At 35.7% G+C, this 16,607-nt stretch overlaps 1 protein-coding gene across 8 annotated transcripts in view; it reads left to right on the top strand.

Moving 5' to 3' along the window:
- Positions 1–16,607, top strand: part of LOC6577532 (CUGBP Elav-like family member 2) — a 68,012-nt gene that overhangs the window by 37,325 nt on the left and 14,080 nt on the right. For all 8 annotated transcript variants that reach the window (XM_044008531.1, XM_032728679.2, XM_032728678.2 and 5 more), the window contains one exon: positions 16,286–16,464. In XM_044008531.1, the coding sequence (XP_043864466.1) occupies positions 16,286–16,464 (179 nt within the window). The remainder of the gene's footprint in view (positions 1–16,285; positions 16,465–16,607) is intronic.

The raw sequence follows: 16,607 nt of genomic DNA on the forward strand, positions 1-16,607 counted from the left end.
GGCATCGGTTGCATGCAACGCAGCGGCGCCTCCTTTCTGTGTGTAATTTCATTTGCAAACGCCGCTTGCTGGCTGCTAATTAAATTTTAGCTTTGTCAGGGGATTTGCACTTCGGGCCAAAGTGGAAAACATTTTGTTTTTCCCTTTGTTGTTGATGTTGTTCAGCTGGTTTTCTTTATCTTTTTTCTCTGTTTGTTCTGCTGTCAACTGTTGCTTGCGAGCTGACACAATAAACAATTTGCGGCTTATTGCCATCAGCTATGTAACCCAAAAAAAAAAAAGATGCCAAAGACATTTGAATTAGAAATCGAATTATTTCTTGGTACACATTTGAAAACCCAAAACAAAAAAATTAATAAATAAAATAGTAATAATAATAAATAAAAAAAAAAATAAAAAAAAAAAACAAATAAAAAAAATTTAATTATTTATCAACATATTATTTACTTACATTTGGATTTGTTAAAATTATTTTTAGCTTTATCTCTATTTAGGTAAACAATTTTTTGGTGGATTAACTTTGGAGTGTTTTTTATTTATGCTTAGCAAAAACAATATTTTAAATTAAAATTGAATTTATAAAAAACTACATTTTGGTAAATTAAAATGCAATTGCAGATACTTTAATTAAGATTAAATTACATAATAATATATAATATATTTGTACCTGAATATATCCGGATTAATTTAAACCTTCTAAAAAAATGTAAATCCATTGGCAACTCGCCTTATTTATGTGATCTTTTTTTATAAACTGGTTCATTTTGCCGCTCATCAAATTAAAAAAAAAAAAATCATATTCAGCTTCAGCTTTCAGAGTCACTTTATAACAATTATTTTAATAGTCGCCCAGCTATAGGTTGACTTCATAATATATATTTTTACTTATTTATACATATATAGATTTTAGTTTCCATAAATCTCTTTTATATTTGAAACATTTACATTTATTTATTTATTTATTTATTAAAGCTATTGACAAAAACGAGAGTCAATTTAAATTTTAAAAAACCTAAACAAAGTACAGGATATACTTTCAATAGTAACACCGACCCGATAGGGGTATTTTATTTGCCAGTCCGGCCAGCTATGCCCACGTCAATATAGTTTGTTTCATATTCTACAGTAAATTTAAATTTATTAAAGATCTGTTTTATATAAAATAAAATCAATTTTTACTGCCATTGAGCTTCGTATATTTTTATTAATTATCGATTCATCAAGCAATAAAAATAAAAATCAATTTAATCGCTGGTTAAGTAATCGTAATGCCCGCCAAAAGTGTTTTCGCTTTGTATGCAAATGAGTTACAATTGCGTTCACAACTCAAGCACTGGAAATTGTTTTGTGCTCGAACCATATTCTAACTACAGCAAAAATGACTGCTGTGCATGCAAATCAATAAGTTAACGATCTAATCCATTTCCGCTGTTGCGACTTGCATACAGATTGCTCCAAATATGGCTAATACAAAGCGAACTCACGCGCGCTCTCTCTCTCTCTCTCTCACTCTCTCTCTCTCTCTATGTCTCTTCGTTCAGTTTTCTCAATATGTTTCTTGGAGCTCTGGTAGCAAAGCACATGCAAAATTTCTAACCTCAGACACGCACACACGAACACACTCTCCCTCTCTCTCTCACACACACACAGTCAAAGTCTTCGCTCATTTGGGAATATCTATTGGGAATTGGGATATTTGTTAGATTGCAGTTTGTGTCTGTAACTGGAGGCGTGGCAGGAGGCGTGCCAATCAAAGGGAATGGGAAACGCAAGGCAAGCAAAATGTTGGCAAGCTTTGACGTTTCTATCGATGTGGACGCTGTCGTCGTCGTCATCGTCTAACTAAGCGCATGACTTGCATATTTATGCGATATATGCGAAGTGAATTGTTTGTTGTGGTTGCTGCTGCTGCTGCTGCTGCTGCTGTTGCCCAAAGTAGCAGCAATGCTGACAGGCAGCAAATAATGATAATAAATAAGCAGGGCCAGTGTCAAAAAGGCTGAATACCAAATGAGAAATGATTATAAATAAATAAAGAACTATGCGAATGTGACTGAACTGAGCTGAAGGAGTGCATGAATGAATGAACGAATGCCTTGACGAGCACAACAAGTGCATGCGATGATATATTTTTAAAACAATTTGATGCTGCAGACACGTAGCCCAGCAGCAGCAGCAGCAGCAGCAGCAGCCAAACTAATAATTTTATGAGCAGATCAAATGACAAACTGTACGGTGAGAGGGACGAGTCCTAGTCACAAATAGTCAAAGTCAAAATGGCTGTCAGTCAAAAGTGAAACGTAACAGCCCGTGCAAATATTCTCAGTCCTCCTGTATACGTTGCTGGTTGCATAAGATTGTCTGTTTTAGAATTTTGTGGCATGTGTGCGAGGTGTGAGCGAGTGGGAGAATGAATGCTTTTTGGTCATTATCTGCATTTCGTTCGCACGCAACGTGCGCAAATGTGTTAACATAAATGTAACACGTTTCGCTGGGGCAACAACCCAGCGAACAACAACAACTGCAACAATCAACCACAGCCCAACAACCCAACAACAAACACATTGCACATTGCCATGTCACGTAGCTGCTTTTTGCATGTCAACGGCAGAGGCAACCCTCGTTGAAATAGACCCCCGCCTCAGCTTAAGCTCAGCTGTCACAAAATTTTGAGCAAGTGTCAAGAAAGCTGTGCTTGCTGCATGTTGCTAAAGGAAAAAAAAAAAAGAATAATTTAATAAATAAATAAAATAAAATATTTTCACAAATCACCTGAATAAAGTATTAAACAAAAAAGAAGAAAAAAACACAATTACAAAATGAAACAGATCTCTAAACTGCAGCTAGGGTTACTAATAACTTTGATGATGATGATAGTTTCTAGTGTTAGCAACTGCTCGCTAATTGCATAAATTATACGCATGTGAGCATTGTGCAAACTTTAAATGAACTTGACTCAAAATAACAGTCAAAACATGCAAAGTTTAATATAGAAACCAGCTGGGATTGGAGGGAATCGAATGAGAGTCATAGAGTGGAATGAAAGAGGGAGAGAATGAAATAGGGCTAGTCAGAGAAACAACGAGAGGGATCGAGCACGACCGATAGTGAGTGAGAGGGATGTAACAAGATCGAAAGAGAAGCGAGAGAGATCGAATGAGAGAGTCATAAATAATAATAATAGTCAGCGCTCTTTATAATAATACTTTACATTTCTCACTTCGATATTCCCATGCTTACTGTATTTTCAACATTCAATGTTCTTGGCAAGTCAATTGTTTAAACTATAACAATTAGCTAGCTTGTTGGCTAGCAGTTTTGAAACAACAACAATCTAAAGCTTTAACAAACTTTAAAAGTACTTAAAGAAATTTTTCATTTCACATCATCTGCTTGAATTTGTATAACAATTCTTAGAGTTTGTTTAACTTATTAAAATAACACTTTTTAATTTAATTTGTTCATAACAAAAGAAAAATAGTCGCCAAATAAGTTCTCTCAGCGATATCTAAAAAAAATGTCCATTGATTTTATTGTAATTAAGCTGCCCAGCTCAGAATAGGTTAGACAATTTGTTTGCAACTAATTTCCTGAACTATTGAAAATTTCGCAATACGCCCACTCTTTACACACCCACCCACTCACCTATACACTTGTAGAACCGAAACGTCAAATGACAGACAAGTGGTCAGAGAACACAAATACGTGAATTCTGTGGGACTCTTCAATGGGAACAACAAATATGCTGTTTCCATTGATGTTGTTGTTGTTGTTGTTGTACATTTTGCATAGACAATAGTGCGATAGACAGACGACAGCAACAACAACAACAACAACTTTGAATGCGTTACAGTTCAATACAGACCAGAGTCAGAGTGGATAGAGCTAATAGACGGGGTAGGCCTGAGGGGGAGGTCCAAGGGGCTGGACCTGGGCAATAGGCGGCGCAGTGGTCGCTCGATCGACTGTGCGTCCCATAAGAACGAAATTAAATTCTGTCGCGACAATACAACATGCGGAATACGTAATCAATTGCCGACATCGATATAAATACAAATACACAGTCGAGCGGAGATATAAATATATATACTAGGTGTATATACTTATTTGAGTAGCTATCTCTCTGTGATTGTGACTGTGGCTCTAGTGTGCATATATTTACATTGCCTAGTGTACATAGAGTGAGACTCGAAAAGGCAGACGGAAGTTCCTATAGAATACATTGCTGAACTTTGACAAACTACAAACGAGAGCAGCTCATGCACATTTATTGCCTATTTATCTGAGGCAATCGCATGCGAATATTGATGTAAACTAGAGATGAGACAAAGAGATGAGAGAAAGTTATTCGATGAAAAGAGGTGATTATTTGCAAGAAAAGAGACACGACACTGACTTCGTGAAAATAGAGCCAAACTAATTGATATTCATTTGAAGGAAAATCATATATGGCTTTTCCTAATGCTTATACGAGTGTGATCTGATATACATATATATCATAGCATGAACCTACATGCCATGAAACGACTTTGAAGTGACTGTCTTGAAGAACTTTGTACTACTCTACTCTCTAGACTATACTATGCTATACCCTCTATATAACAATATTTTTATACAGTCGAGTCTCTATAATTTGTAACCCGCTAAGTCAAAAAACGCGATAAATCGAAAAAAATGCTATTGCCTTGAACGAAGTTCGATCTCAATAATTCTTGATAATTTCGACTTCTGTGTATATCGAAAAAAAAAAAACTGATTTGCTTGCGATTTCAACTCATCACGATTCTACTGTAGTATACTATTACACTACTATAAATACTAAATTCTATATATGCATTTCGACGAATTATCACGACTCTAAACTGATCTCACTAAGCAGAATACATGTTTATCCATACGCTAAGGATATAAGGCGAATGCACTTCTTTTTAAAACACGATACAAACAAAACTCATTTGTATATGGCATATTTTTGCTTTTTCTATTTCTTTACTTTCCCTATTTCGTTTCTTCACGCGCTCAGCCCTAGCAGTCGCATCTATAATTGTGTGCGCTTTGGTGTGTGTAACTGTCTCCAGCACATTGTTCCGCAATGATATATACATATATTAAGCAAGGGCATGGGACGGGGAGACTTGCCGCTCGCTCAGCTTGGAAGCATTTTGAATTTTGCATATGCAATAGCCAATAGTCAATAGTCAAAGTCTGTCCTACGATTCGCTTTGTACCGAGAGCAATGCTTGAAGGGCGTTCATTTAGCATAGAGAAGTTCTGAATTGAGTGTAAATGGAAGAATTTATGTGACTGTGCTATATGGATATGCATATGTATGTGCGTGTGCGTGTGCGTGTGTGTGACTTACAAAGAAAACTAAATGTTTGCTAAATGAATGTAGTTCTTTTTAAAGTTATGCTTAGACAGAGCAGCAAGATATTCAACACTTCTAAAATTAATAACCGAAATCAACCTTTAGATATAATATAATTAAAATGAGCTGTCATTCATTACACGACCTGTTCATACACAATTAGCATTAATAAAAGCTAATGACATGCGCGTTGCCAACCGCTGCGACAAATGTGCAAAATCATTTAAATCAGTTGGCAGCCCCCGGCTATATGTGTGTGACATGCCAAAAAAGGCAGCCAGGGGACTGGCGACTGGTGGGGGGCGTGGCAACTGTGCTTCATTCTTTGACCGGACGGCGTCGTCGACAGCCAGCAGCAGTTGGTAGCTGCTCGAAGGACGCAGCAGCAGTCCCCGTCGTTGGCGTTGCCAAAGCCAGCACATTTCGATTACGTTGGCAACACTTCCGGGCCGCGAGCGCCACAATTTCCGCAGCGCTCGCCCATATCTCTCTCTCTCTCTCTCTCTCTCGCTCACTCTCCCTATCTCTCGCTCTTCGTTTGGGCAATCGGCAAACTGCCAGCAGTCAGAGAACGTCAACGCGTTTGGGGAATCAATGGGGCTGCAACTGTTTTGCTGTCGAGCGGAGAGAAGGTGGCGGAGGGGAGAGGAGAAGGAGGTTCATTTCAGTACTTGAAGGGTTCATTTGTGTGTTATATATAGTATATATAGTATAAATATATAGAGGTACCCTGTAGCTAGTGATTATAAATGGTCGAGTATGCAGTTGGTTACGTTGGGGCCAAAATAAAATAAGCCTTAGCTGCTAAGACAAATTGGAAATAGAGCTTTTATACGATATATTTATAAGATCAAAGCAACTTAAAAGAATTGCAGGGCATCTGCTAGTCTGTCAATGGGCACTTTGATTTTTATACAGCTGGCCGAAACGCTTTACAGTGTGCTTTGTGCTGCTGGCTCATTCAATTACCGCTGCCCGCCAGCAATTCCTATTCTAATATGCCACCAATGCTCAGCTCTGCCCCTCCCCCCCAGTCATCGTCCTCCCTTTGATTTTCTCAAGTGCTTGGCTGGCACATTGCCCTGAGCTCCAGAGATGAGTGGATGCAATGCATATGCGACTGTTGCCAGACAGACAACGCGGCAGCCTATTGACTGCCTGCTCAGCAAGTCTTTTATTATAATTTCGCATTATAAATGTTTTTTATACATTCTCAAGCACTTTGCATTTGTTGAAAGTGTATCACAAGTGGCCGGCACTACGCACAAATTGAAGCATTCAACATTTGGAAAAACTATTCGAATTTGTGGCTAAATATTTGCATGGCCTGGCATTCGAGGCATGCCCATTAGTCTGCCTGGCCATAATTACTAAATAAAGCCCAAATGCCGGTTAAGATCCAAAGATCCCACAGCCTCGAGCATGCTGCACAAATTATTCTGCTCACTTGGCTGCAGCCCAAGTCCAGGTAATTCATTAGCCAAATGCATTTTGACAGGCAGAGCAGGTCTTTAAATGGCTTAAAATTCCAAATGGAATGTTGCCGTTGAGAAATTCGAGAATAAATTTATACCAAAAATTAAGTTTTCATAAATACTCCAAATGAAATTTCGACTCAAATTAAATTCATAGTAAATATTGTAGTATATGTGTGTATATGTGAATTCCAGAAGAGTTTTAGTCTTTACGATTTGGCTTAGTATATTTTTGGTAGTATAAATAAATATATATGAAAATAGATAAATCAAATAAATATATAAAATAACTAAAACACAGTTGATTAAATTTTAATAATGTTTGTAGTGCATTTAAATGTAATTAACTGTTTCAGAAGGAGGTAGGAGCTTACTGCTACTATTCAAAAACTTTCACGAATTCCATAGATACATTTTATAAAATTCATTCTTCCCATTTTGAAGAATGTGTCTCTTTATTATATTTCTCAAAGCATAAAATTTCAATTAAAAATTTACTAGCATGTAAAATGCATCGTATAGATGCAGAAACTCAGTTAAGATATTCTATTGCATTACGTAGATACATTTAATAAGACAGACGAAAATAACCTCAAGCAACGCCACGGTATCTCATAGATACATTTAGTTAAACTCAATTACTGCGTACTTATTAATTTCAGCTTTTGAGTTGCCTTTTCAGCTTTGTTGTGCTCTCATCCGATTATTTGGCTCGTGCATTGCCGCTGACGTTGTTGGCGGTCGTGTCTTTTAGCTGGAACTGGTTCTGGTGACGCACGTGCTGCCTCTTAATGCTGATGTGAGACAATGAGCGCTGCTCTCGACAAAACCAGCAATAACAACATGCACATGATACACACACACGCACACACACAGACATACACATGCACATGCTGTTCGCTTGACGTCGTAAAGTATCTTATGTCATTCTCATTCGACTCCACAGCGTGCTGCACATTTAATCTTGAGGTGTTCTGCATATTTGCGGCTTTGGCGGCAACGTCACGTCAAAATCACTTGGATTGTCACTCATTCAGTCAGCTGCTCAGTCTGTCAATAAGTCAGTCAGGCAGTCAGCCAGTCAGCCAGTCAACCAGCTTGGCAGCGAGGGAGTTTCACTCAAATGCGACCAAATACTCTCTACGTTGTCGCTGACAGTCGTAAATTCTTTGAAATATTCTTCATATTTTTTGTCCTTCTCTCTCGCAGTTGTAACTTTTGCGCTGCTTTTTGATTTGCCTCAAAATTATTCGCCATGCGTTTTGCATAATAATCAACAGGGACACAGCCACTGAGCTAAGCAGCAGATAGAGCAAGAGAGAATGAAAGAGGGAGTAAGAGAAAGGGAGAGAGAGCATGGAATGCCAGGTGATTACTTTGTTGCCCTGCGAATTTGAGTGTGGGGCCACGCAAAATGAAATATGCAAGTTGCCTTTGATTTCAAAATAAAAAATATCAAAATTTACGTAAATGCAATCATAACATGCAGCTGGTATGATTGATAGCACAAAAAAAAAAAAAAAATAATTAAAGAATGAAAAGGTAATTTTTGTAAGAGTATTAAAAGAAACTTACAAATTATTTATTTTCCACACTTTAAGGGTGGAGAGATAAAAACATGATTGATATGCGATTACAAAATTCATTTTAAATATGACAAAGCTTTGGAAGCTTGATGTAAAGGGCGAGCGATTAAAAGTCTAATTTAGATATTAAAACTTGAATAAATAAATCAAATATTTTGTTTAAACTATTGTAAGGGAAGTTTAACATTTCCATTTGAAAATAAAATTAAAATATTTATAAAATACAAATATGAAATAATATAATTAAAATATTATTAGAAATTAAAACTTGAATAAATAAATAAATAAATAAAATATTTTGTTTAAACTATTGTAAGGCGAGTTTAACATTTCCATTTTAAAATAAAATTAAAATATTTATAAAATAAATATATGAAATAATATAATTAAAATATTATTAAATATTTCAAAAATAAAGTAAATAAAATACTATACAAATTTTTTTGACAAATATATTCAAATAGAAATTTTATTTGAATATATAATGTACTATTTTCTTTATTAATTCAAAACCATGGAAGTTTAGATTCAATATTACTGGAATATAAATTAATTTATTAAATATGTATAACGTAATTTGAATAATTGATAAAGTACAGGCATTTTGCATGATCCACAGCGACTTCAAAATTACTTAAAATGCAAATGTATATTAAATGTAAAGTTTCAGCTAAAACTACTTTGTCGTCTTAGCTCAGGCTGCGGCAAGAAACATGCTAAATCTACTAAGTTTCAATTAAAATTTGTGGCATAATACATTTGCGTGCCTGGAGTGAAGGATGCAATTTGCATGATCCGCAGATTCAAAACATTTACCGTTTACCGTTTTCAATTATAACATAAACACATGCCACAAGATGCACGAAAAATGTGCAGAGCCTGCAAATTGTGGCTGTGGTTATTGTTGTTGTTGTTTGTTGTTGTTGTTGTTCAGATTAAGCGAAAACGGCAGACTTAATAAATGAGAATGCAATGCACATGTGGCGCCTCCATTCAAGTACTGCATGTGTGTCTGTGTGTGTGTATGTGTGCGTGTGTATAAAACAGGAGCAACTTTTCACATATTTGTATCTGTTTGTGTTGTTAAGTAGTTGACGCTGCTGCTGCTGTTGCCACCGCCGCCTCAGCTGCATAAATATTTATTGCATATTTTGCAAATGAGTTACCAAAAGTGTTGAACATCGAGCCAAAAGCAACAGCAGCCACGAAATTTGCGTATGTTTCGGCATAATTGCTGCCAGTTTACATTTAAATGCTGCTTCAAATTCAATTGAAATAAAATAAAATTCAAATAGGCTTAAAATGAAAATTGTTAAAAATTTTTTTTTAAATCTAAAACGTTAATGGGAATTGAAAGATAATAATAATAGCAATATATATACAAATTATGCTTACAAGCCACATATAGTATTTACTAATATGTATGCATCTGGATTATTGATTAATTATCGAGAATGAAAACTGTATCAAGCAGTTAGTTTAACCATATATATATATATATATATATATATGTATAAATTAGCTAGATGCTTAGCACTTAACGGTCAATATTTGTAATTGAATATAAATAAATACTTTTATCTCTCCAGTGTTGATAGGCCCACTTACATAACTAAGAGCTCGAGTGTTATAGAAGACTGTTAAGCTGCTTAACAGTAAAATAATATTTATGTGAAATGTATTTTTAATAGAGCTTAAAGTCAAAATAAACTCAAAGTTACTGCAGCATATCAAATTGCAGTAAAACGACAGCACAACAAGCGTTATATGAATACTCACGCACACACACACACAGACACAACATGCCATAATGGCATTCAGTGCTCATTTCTTATCTCTGGAGGTGCCGCCCAATTCGGTTCCCTTGGCGGGTAAAGTTTATAGCCTACCCCGAGGGATCGTTAGACGCAACCGAAAACTTATTGCGGTGCAAAAATTTTTATGTTTTAATTCAATTAGGCGGCAGGCCACGCCCTCCTGAAACTTTAGGAGACGCGCAACTGTGAATGACGCACATTTTCAACATTTTTCAAGTTCTTTTTTTCCCATTTATATTTGTCTCTGCTGCGCCGACAACATATTTGCATAATTCTGCAATAATTGACAAGCGGAAAATGTTGATGCGGAAACGGAAATTAAAACGGAATTTCAACTAATTTCCCAATTGTAAGAAGAAGAGAACAAAAATGATGCGACAAAAAAATGTAATAATAATGCAATGCTTTTGAAATTATTACAATTTTTTAAATAATATTTAAACAAAAAACTTGTCATATATTCAAGAACATATAAAAAACAGACGCATTTTAATTAATGTTAATGTATTGCTCACCATATAAATAACAATAAAAATAAGTATGAAATAAGTCAAATAAGTGGCCCTGTACGCCACACAAAGGGCTAGCTAGCCAAAAATAAATATAATTATATATGACCAAAATTATAATTTATCGAACAAAAAACATTTCACAAATTAATACATTTTTAATAAAATATTTATTAATAAATAATTTTTTATGATCATATTTAGTTCGTCCTTTGATAAAGTTTTTATCACGATGGCTTAACACGATTGCTTTTATTATTTACATTTAATTTTTTACATTTTAATTTTAATTTTTTTGAATAAATCGATCTAAATGAAGTAATATTAAAACTATTGTATATTATATAATTTTAATATAATGATTATAATCTTTATTACATAATTCTAAACCTTACGCTCTTTAATTCCAACTGTGCTAATAGCCAAAAATATGAGAAACTATTTGAGCTGAACTAATGCCGCATTTATTTGGCATTTATTAGTTTGAAGCCCAGAAGCACACACACACACACATGCACACACAAATACTATACGAGCTATTAGCCTCAGCTTGTTCACATCTGTTTTTACACATGTATTGCTTTACAGCTTTTGCCGTAACGCCTGCGGCTATGCTTTGAATAATGTTGCACGCTTGTCAAGCCCGTCCTCCCTCCCACTCTCTCACTCAATTGGCCTCTAGTTACGATTTGACTTTGTATACATATATATATTTATCCCAATAATTTTCGGCTGCGCTATGCTCTGCTGCTTGCCAAAAAACAAAGCATTTTAATGCCACAGCACATTTGAAATAATTTCCATGCAATCCATATAGCTGCCTTTATATATTTATATATACATAAATGTATATCTATTTGTGCGTATGTATTTCTGCCCGAGATTTTGCACGCTTGCATCTGAGTGCATAAATATATTTATGCAAATCCTAAGCGCTCCTGGCATTTATTTTCCTGCTCAGCATTTTGCTAGCAACTGAAAATGACTCTGCTCTGGTTAATATATTGACTTTTGTTTTCCTTATTGCTTATCTTGGGATCAAGTTAATATAATGAGAGAACTTTGATGCACAGAAAATAAAAAAAAAAACATCTATTTAATATATATTTAACATATAATTTAATATAGCAAATTATATAATCTCTATTTAATATTGAATTTATATTTTGTCCACATATTTCTTTTGCCCTAAAGAGTGTACAATATTCTGCTTAAATATGGATGTCCTACCTTTGTAATTTTCGTAGCATACTTAAGTGCGTTTGATTGTCTGCATGCGTGTCTGTTGGTCGAACAGTGTGCTTTGCATCTGATACTTAGCCGGTAAACATTTGCAAAAAGGCTTAATTTGTTTATGCACGGCAAACAAATTGTTGCAATAATGAAAATTCCATATGGCACTGGCTTAAAGCAAATCTTAAGCAAAGCAAAGCCCGAAGAAAATGAAAATGGCAATGTTAATTTAATTGCGATGTAAATTGAAGGCGGGACCTGCTTGAGTTAACTTTCGCGCCAGCTGCAATAAGATAAAAGATCATGGTTATAAAAACATAAAATTGTGCTCAAACTTTGAGAGCAACATTTTTTAATTTTTTTCTTTTCCGGCTCAGGCCAACTCTGACACAAAACTGGTTGTCTCAAGTGTGAAGTGAAATTCATATACACAGAGAGCGAGAGAGAGAAAGTGTGTGTGTGCGCTGCGATAAAGATGGGGAAGCACACATAAGTGCAGTTTCCGTCTTTGACTCCGCACATAAATCTTAAGACAGTCAACGACATCATATGCCAAGTCAGCGAGGTCAGATGAGCTCGCTCTGCGCCAAGAGTGGATGGGCTTGTGGACTGTGGGAGATGTTTTCCCAAAAATTATATGCCGCACGAAGCCTGTGCAGAAAGTTTATGCGCATTTCATTCTTCGCATAATTGTGAGGAGCAGAGACAGAGGGACAGAGGCAGAGCACCAAAACGAGCAGCTGCAACTCGAGAGGACGAAGTGCGCGTTGCCGGTTTGAGGAAACCAATTTGTGGTAATTGTCGTGAAATTGCAATTCCTGCAACTGTAATGGGCCAAGTGCAGCTACAGTTGCGCCACAGCCGAAAAGCGAGACGGGCCGTGACTTGGTTAAATGAGGTTCCAGCCAGTGTAATTCGCTAAGAAAACTCCGAGTGTGGGTGCCTGAGTGAGTGAGCAACTGCGTTCAGCTGAAATAATGCAGTGGCCGTAAAGGTCTATGCAAGTGAATGCATAAATGACAAATATGAACAGGTTGAATGCAGCTTGTAGGAGTATAAAGTGCTTTAAAAAAATATATATATTAAGGGGATTAAATAAAATGCTAAACAAAATAGTCACCTAAGTGCGCAGCTGACAAATGATTTCGAATATAAAAGATGTACCATAGAGGAACTGAAAAATAAAATAAAAACGTGTTATAATTGAAAAAGACTATATATAGTATAGTAACATTTATACTAGAAATGGAACTAAACTTGTGCTAGTATAATAAGAATTCTTCACTTTTTAAAAAATTTTTCATTATTTAAATATACAACAAAAATTAAAATTAAAATAAAAAACTACAATAAAAACAAGAAAATAATTTATATTTATATTTGCACTTCCTTTTATGTTATTTAACTAATTTTTAAATGTATAACTAATTTTATATATATCTTATCAATAACTCAGTACAAATCAAACATTGATTATTAATTTTCCTTTATAGACCAAGAGAATCTAGAACTTCTGCAGCATTAGAAGTCATTTTCACAGCCAAATTATAAAGATTCAAAAACTTATCTGTGTGAATCTGATCAATCCACTTTCTAGTTTCACCCAAGTCCCATAGACGTTGATTTGTTATAAGCTTACCAAATTTATATGATATGGTATTCGCTAAAGCATTATATTTTATGTTCCAAATGAAGTGCATACGAGTTGGCAGCAACCTAACACCGCCATATATTGATGTTGCTTTATCGTTAGCTGAAATTTACGGCATGCCAGTAGCAGCGAATGCGCATTCGCGGATACAATGCAGATACTTGTAGATACTTGCAGATACTTAAAGATACTTGGCTTGGCTTTGCCAGCTTTATCGGGGCAAAATCACGTGCGCATAAAACTTTCCAATCAGCAATGGTCACACACACTCTCTCTCTCTCTCGCTCTCTCTCTCCCTCTCACACATATTCGTGTGGCACCTGTAAAAGAGGTGCTTAACAAGCTCTCAGCAACAACATCGTTGCACCTGTCGCTGAGTCAGTTGCAATAAGTTGGTTCGTTTTTATTCCTTTCTCATTTGTTATTTCTCTTTTTCTTCAGCTACTTCTTCTTTTTTGTCATAGTTTGCGTTATCTTTTGCTAGCGAGAAAGTTGGAACTTGAAATGGAAAATCCATACAATAAATATATAAAATGTTACTTTCTGTGTCACACCTGAACTAACCTCAAATAAATTTCCCGCACATGTGTCAGGCAGGCAGGCAGGCAAACAAAAGAATGAACAAAGTGCAATCCATATATGTGTGGATGTATGTATGTATTTAGCACAAGGAGTGTGTGTTGAAAAACTTTTTGTTCGATAAGAGACCAGCGGGCAAGACCTGAGGCTGCAGCTGAGAGCTATGCGTCGCATGCAGCTCCACATCTCCCCATTGTGCCCCTCCAGCAACGCAAATAACCTTCGTCTTGCAGGCGAAACGCAACAATTTCCAATCACTTCCGTTGCAGCGACACAATTTTCTATATTTATACTTTACGACAGCAGTTCAGAAGCTCGTCTTCTCCCTCTCCCTCTAAAAAAAAAAAGGCTAAAGAGGGATAACGAAAAAATGTTAGAAAAATAGCTAAAACAGAGCTAAGAGCGAATGCTCTTAAAAACTATGTCTTGTGTGATATATCAAAACTGTATAATGAATAGTTCTACCATACAGGTAGCAGATAATTTAAAAATAATAAAATATGACAACAAATATAATATTTATTAAAATAATTTATAATAATAAACAAAATAAAAATAGTCAACATGATAATAAGAACAAATTTACTAAATATTAATTTTTTGTTTAAATATATTTACAACACTTTTCAAATAATAATTATTTTAAAAATGTTAAAAATTTCAAAAAAAAAAATTTCTTTTTTTTCTTTTTCTTTTAACTGTTCTTACTTCATAGTCAACTTGTCCTCAGTTAGGGTATTTGGCAAGTGGTTTCAATACACGCTTAGTTTATTTTTGAAGCCAGCTTCAGTTGGAATTGGTTAGCAACGCCTCCTATTGTTGCCGCTGCTCCCGCTCCCGCTCGACACCACGTTGCGTATGAGTGTTGTCTATGCATCGGAAACTTTGGGAACGCTTCTCTAAAGTGTTGCGAAATGAAAAGTTTTCATGCGCTTTGTTGTTGCAATGATTCGATTTGTTGCGATTGCGTTTTTAGTCTTTTGCATGTGCGCTCCAAAACTTTTGCACCTCCCCCCACACACCTCACACCCCGCCACCATCAACCAAAGCGTGGACTCCGTGGGCGAGCAATGGGCTTACGTTGCGTATGCGTATTGTGCTTGGGCCAAGATAAAGCAAGCAATTGCGATGCAAAAACTTTGCACACACAAATACCCTACTGGGGCGAGCCCGAGCAGCAATCGAGCTCTGCTCCTTGGATTTATTGTTGCAACTTAAAGTTGCTTCCGTTGCCAGCAGTTGCAGTTGCAGTTGCAGTTGCAGCGGCAGCAGCTGCTTGTCAATTGCGCAGAAAATCACTTTTAAAGTTGCGGCCTGATTAATTTTGGTTGATATGATTCCACAAAATATTACGCATACCACATGTTAAATCAGTTGCATTTTATTATATACCCAAGCGTTCTCAAGCGCCCCAATCGAAAAATTGAGGCAGTCACCACTAGGGCTCCATGCAGAACAAACTGCCTTAAGAGCATAATTATGAATTGTTGTTTGCCATTAAGTTGTGCTTCACTTATATATATATATATATATATATATATGAAATATTAAATGTGAGTGCAACATACTCTACAAAACGACTAGAAGGTAGTTTAGGTTTAAGAATAAGTGACTGTAAACTGGAAATCAAAATTTATACTCTACAAACTGAGTTTAAAGGGAGTGTTAAATCTATAAGATGTTCTTTTATATATTTAAATAAAATAAAACACAAGGTATTATATATATTTTATATCATATTCAAGCCCTTTTATAAGCTCCTTTCTCCCCCAATATAATTTATTCATATATTTTATTACAAATTCATCTCATTTATAAAAACTATATACCCCTTTACCACTCATTCTGTAAAACAATTAAAATTGTCGCCATGTTGTTGGCCTCCTTTTCCCTCTCTCTCTCTCTCTTTCTCATTCTCTCTCTTCCTCTTCTTCCCTCTTCTACTTGAACATTTACCACTTGAACTTTACATTTATATAAATTGCCAACAATTTTTTCGTAACATTTTTGTTGTTTTCGTAGTAAAATTTTCATATAATTTGTTATGTATTTTGTTGTTATTTGCAGAGCGCAAACTTTTCGTTGGCATGCTGAATAAAAAATATACGGAAGCTGATGTGAGGCAACTATTCACGGGCCACGGCACCATCGAGGAGTGCACCGTGCTGCGGGATCAGGTGGGCCAGAGCAAGGGCTGCGCCTTCGTAACATTCGCAACCAAGCAGAATGCCATTGGGGCGATCAAGGTAAGTTGTGATAGAGTATTCTATATATGTATATGTTATATTATCAAGTAGTAGATCGCTCGTGTAAAGTTCGTTTAAAGCTTTAAGCCTGTCATTTGTACACATGATCTGTGTGTGTTGTGTGAAAGTATCTGTGCTGGCCG

This window comes from Drosophila mojavensis, unplaced genomic scaffold, assembly GCF_018153725.1.
Source record: "Drosophila mojavensis isolate 15081-1352.22 unplaced genomic scaffold, ASM1815372v1 contig_36, whole genome shotgun sequence".
Taxonomy (NCBI): Eukaryota; Metazoa; Arthropoda; class Insecta; order Diptera; family Drosophilidae; genus Drosophila; species Drosophila mojavensis.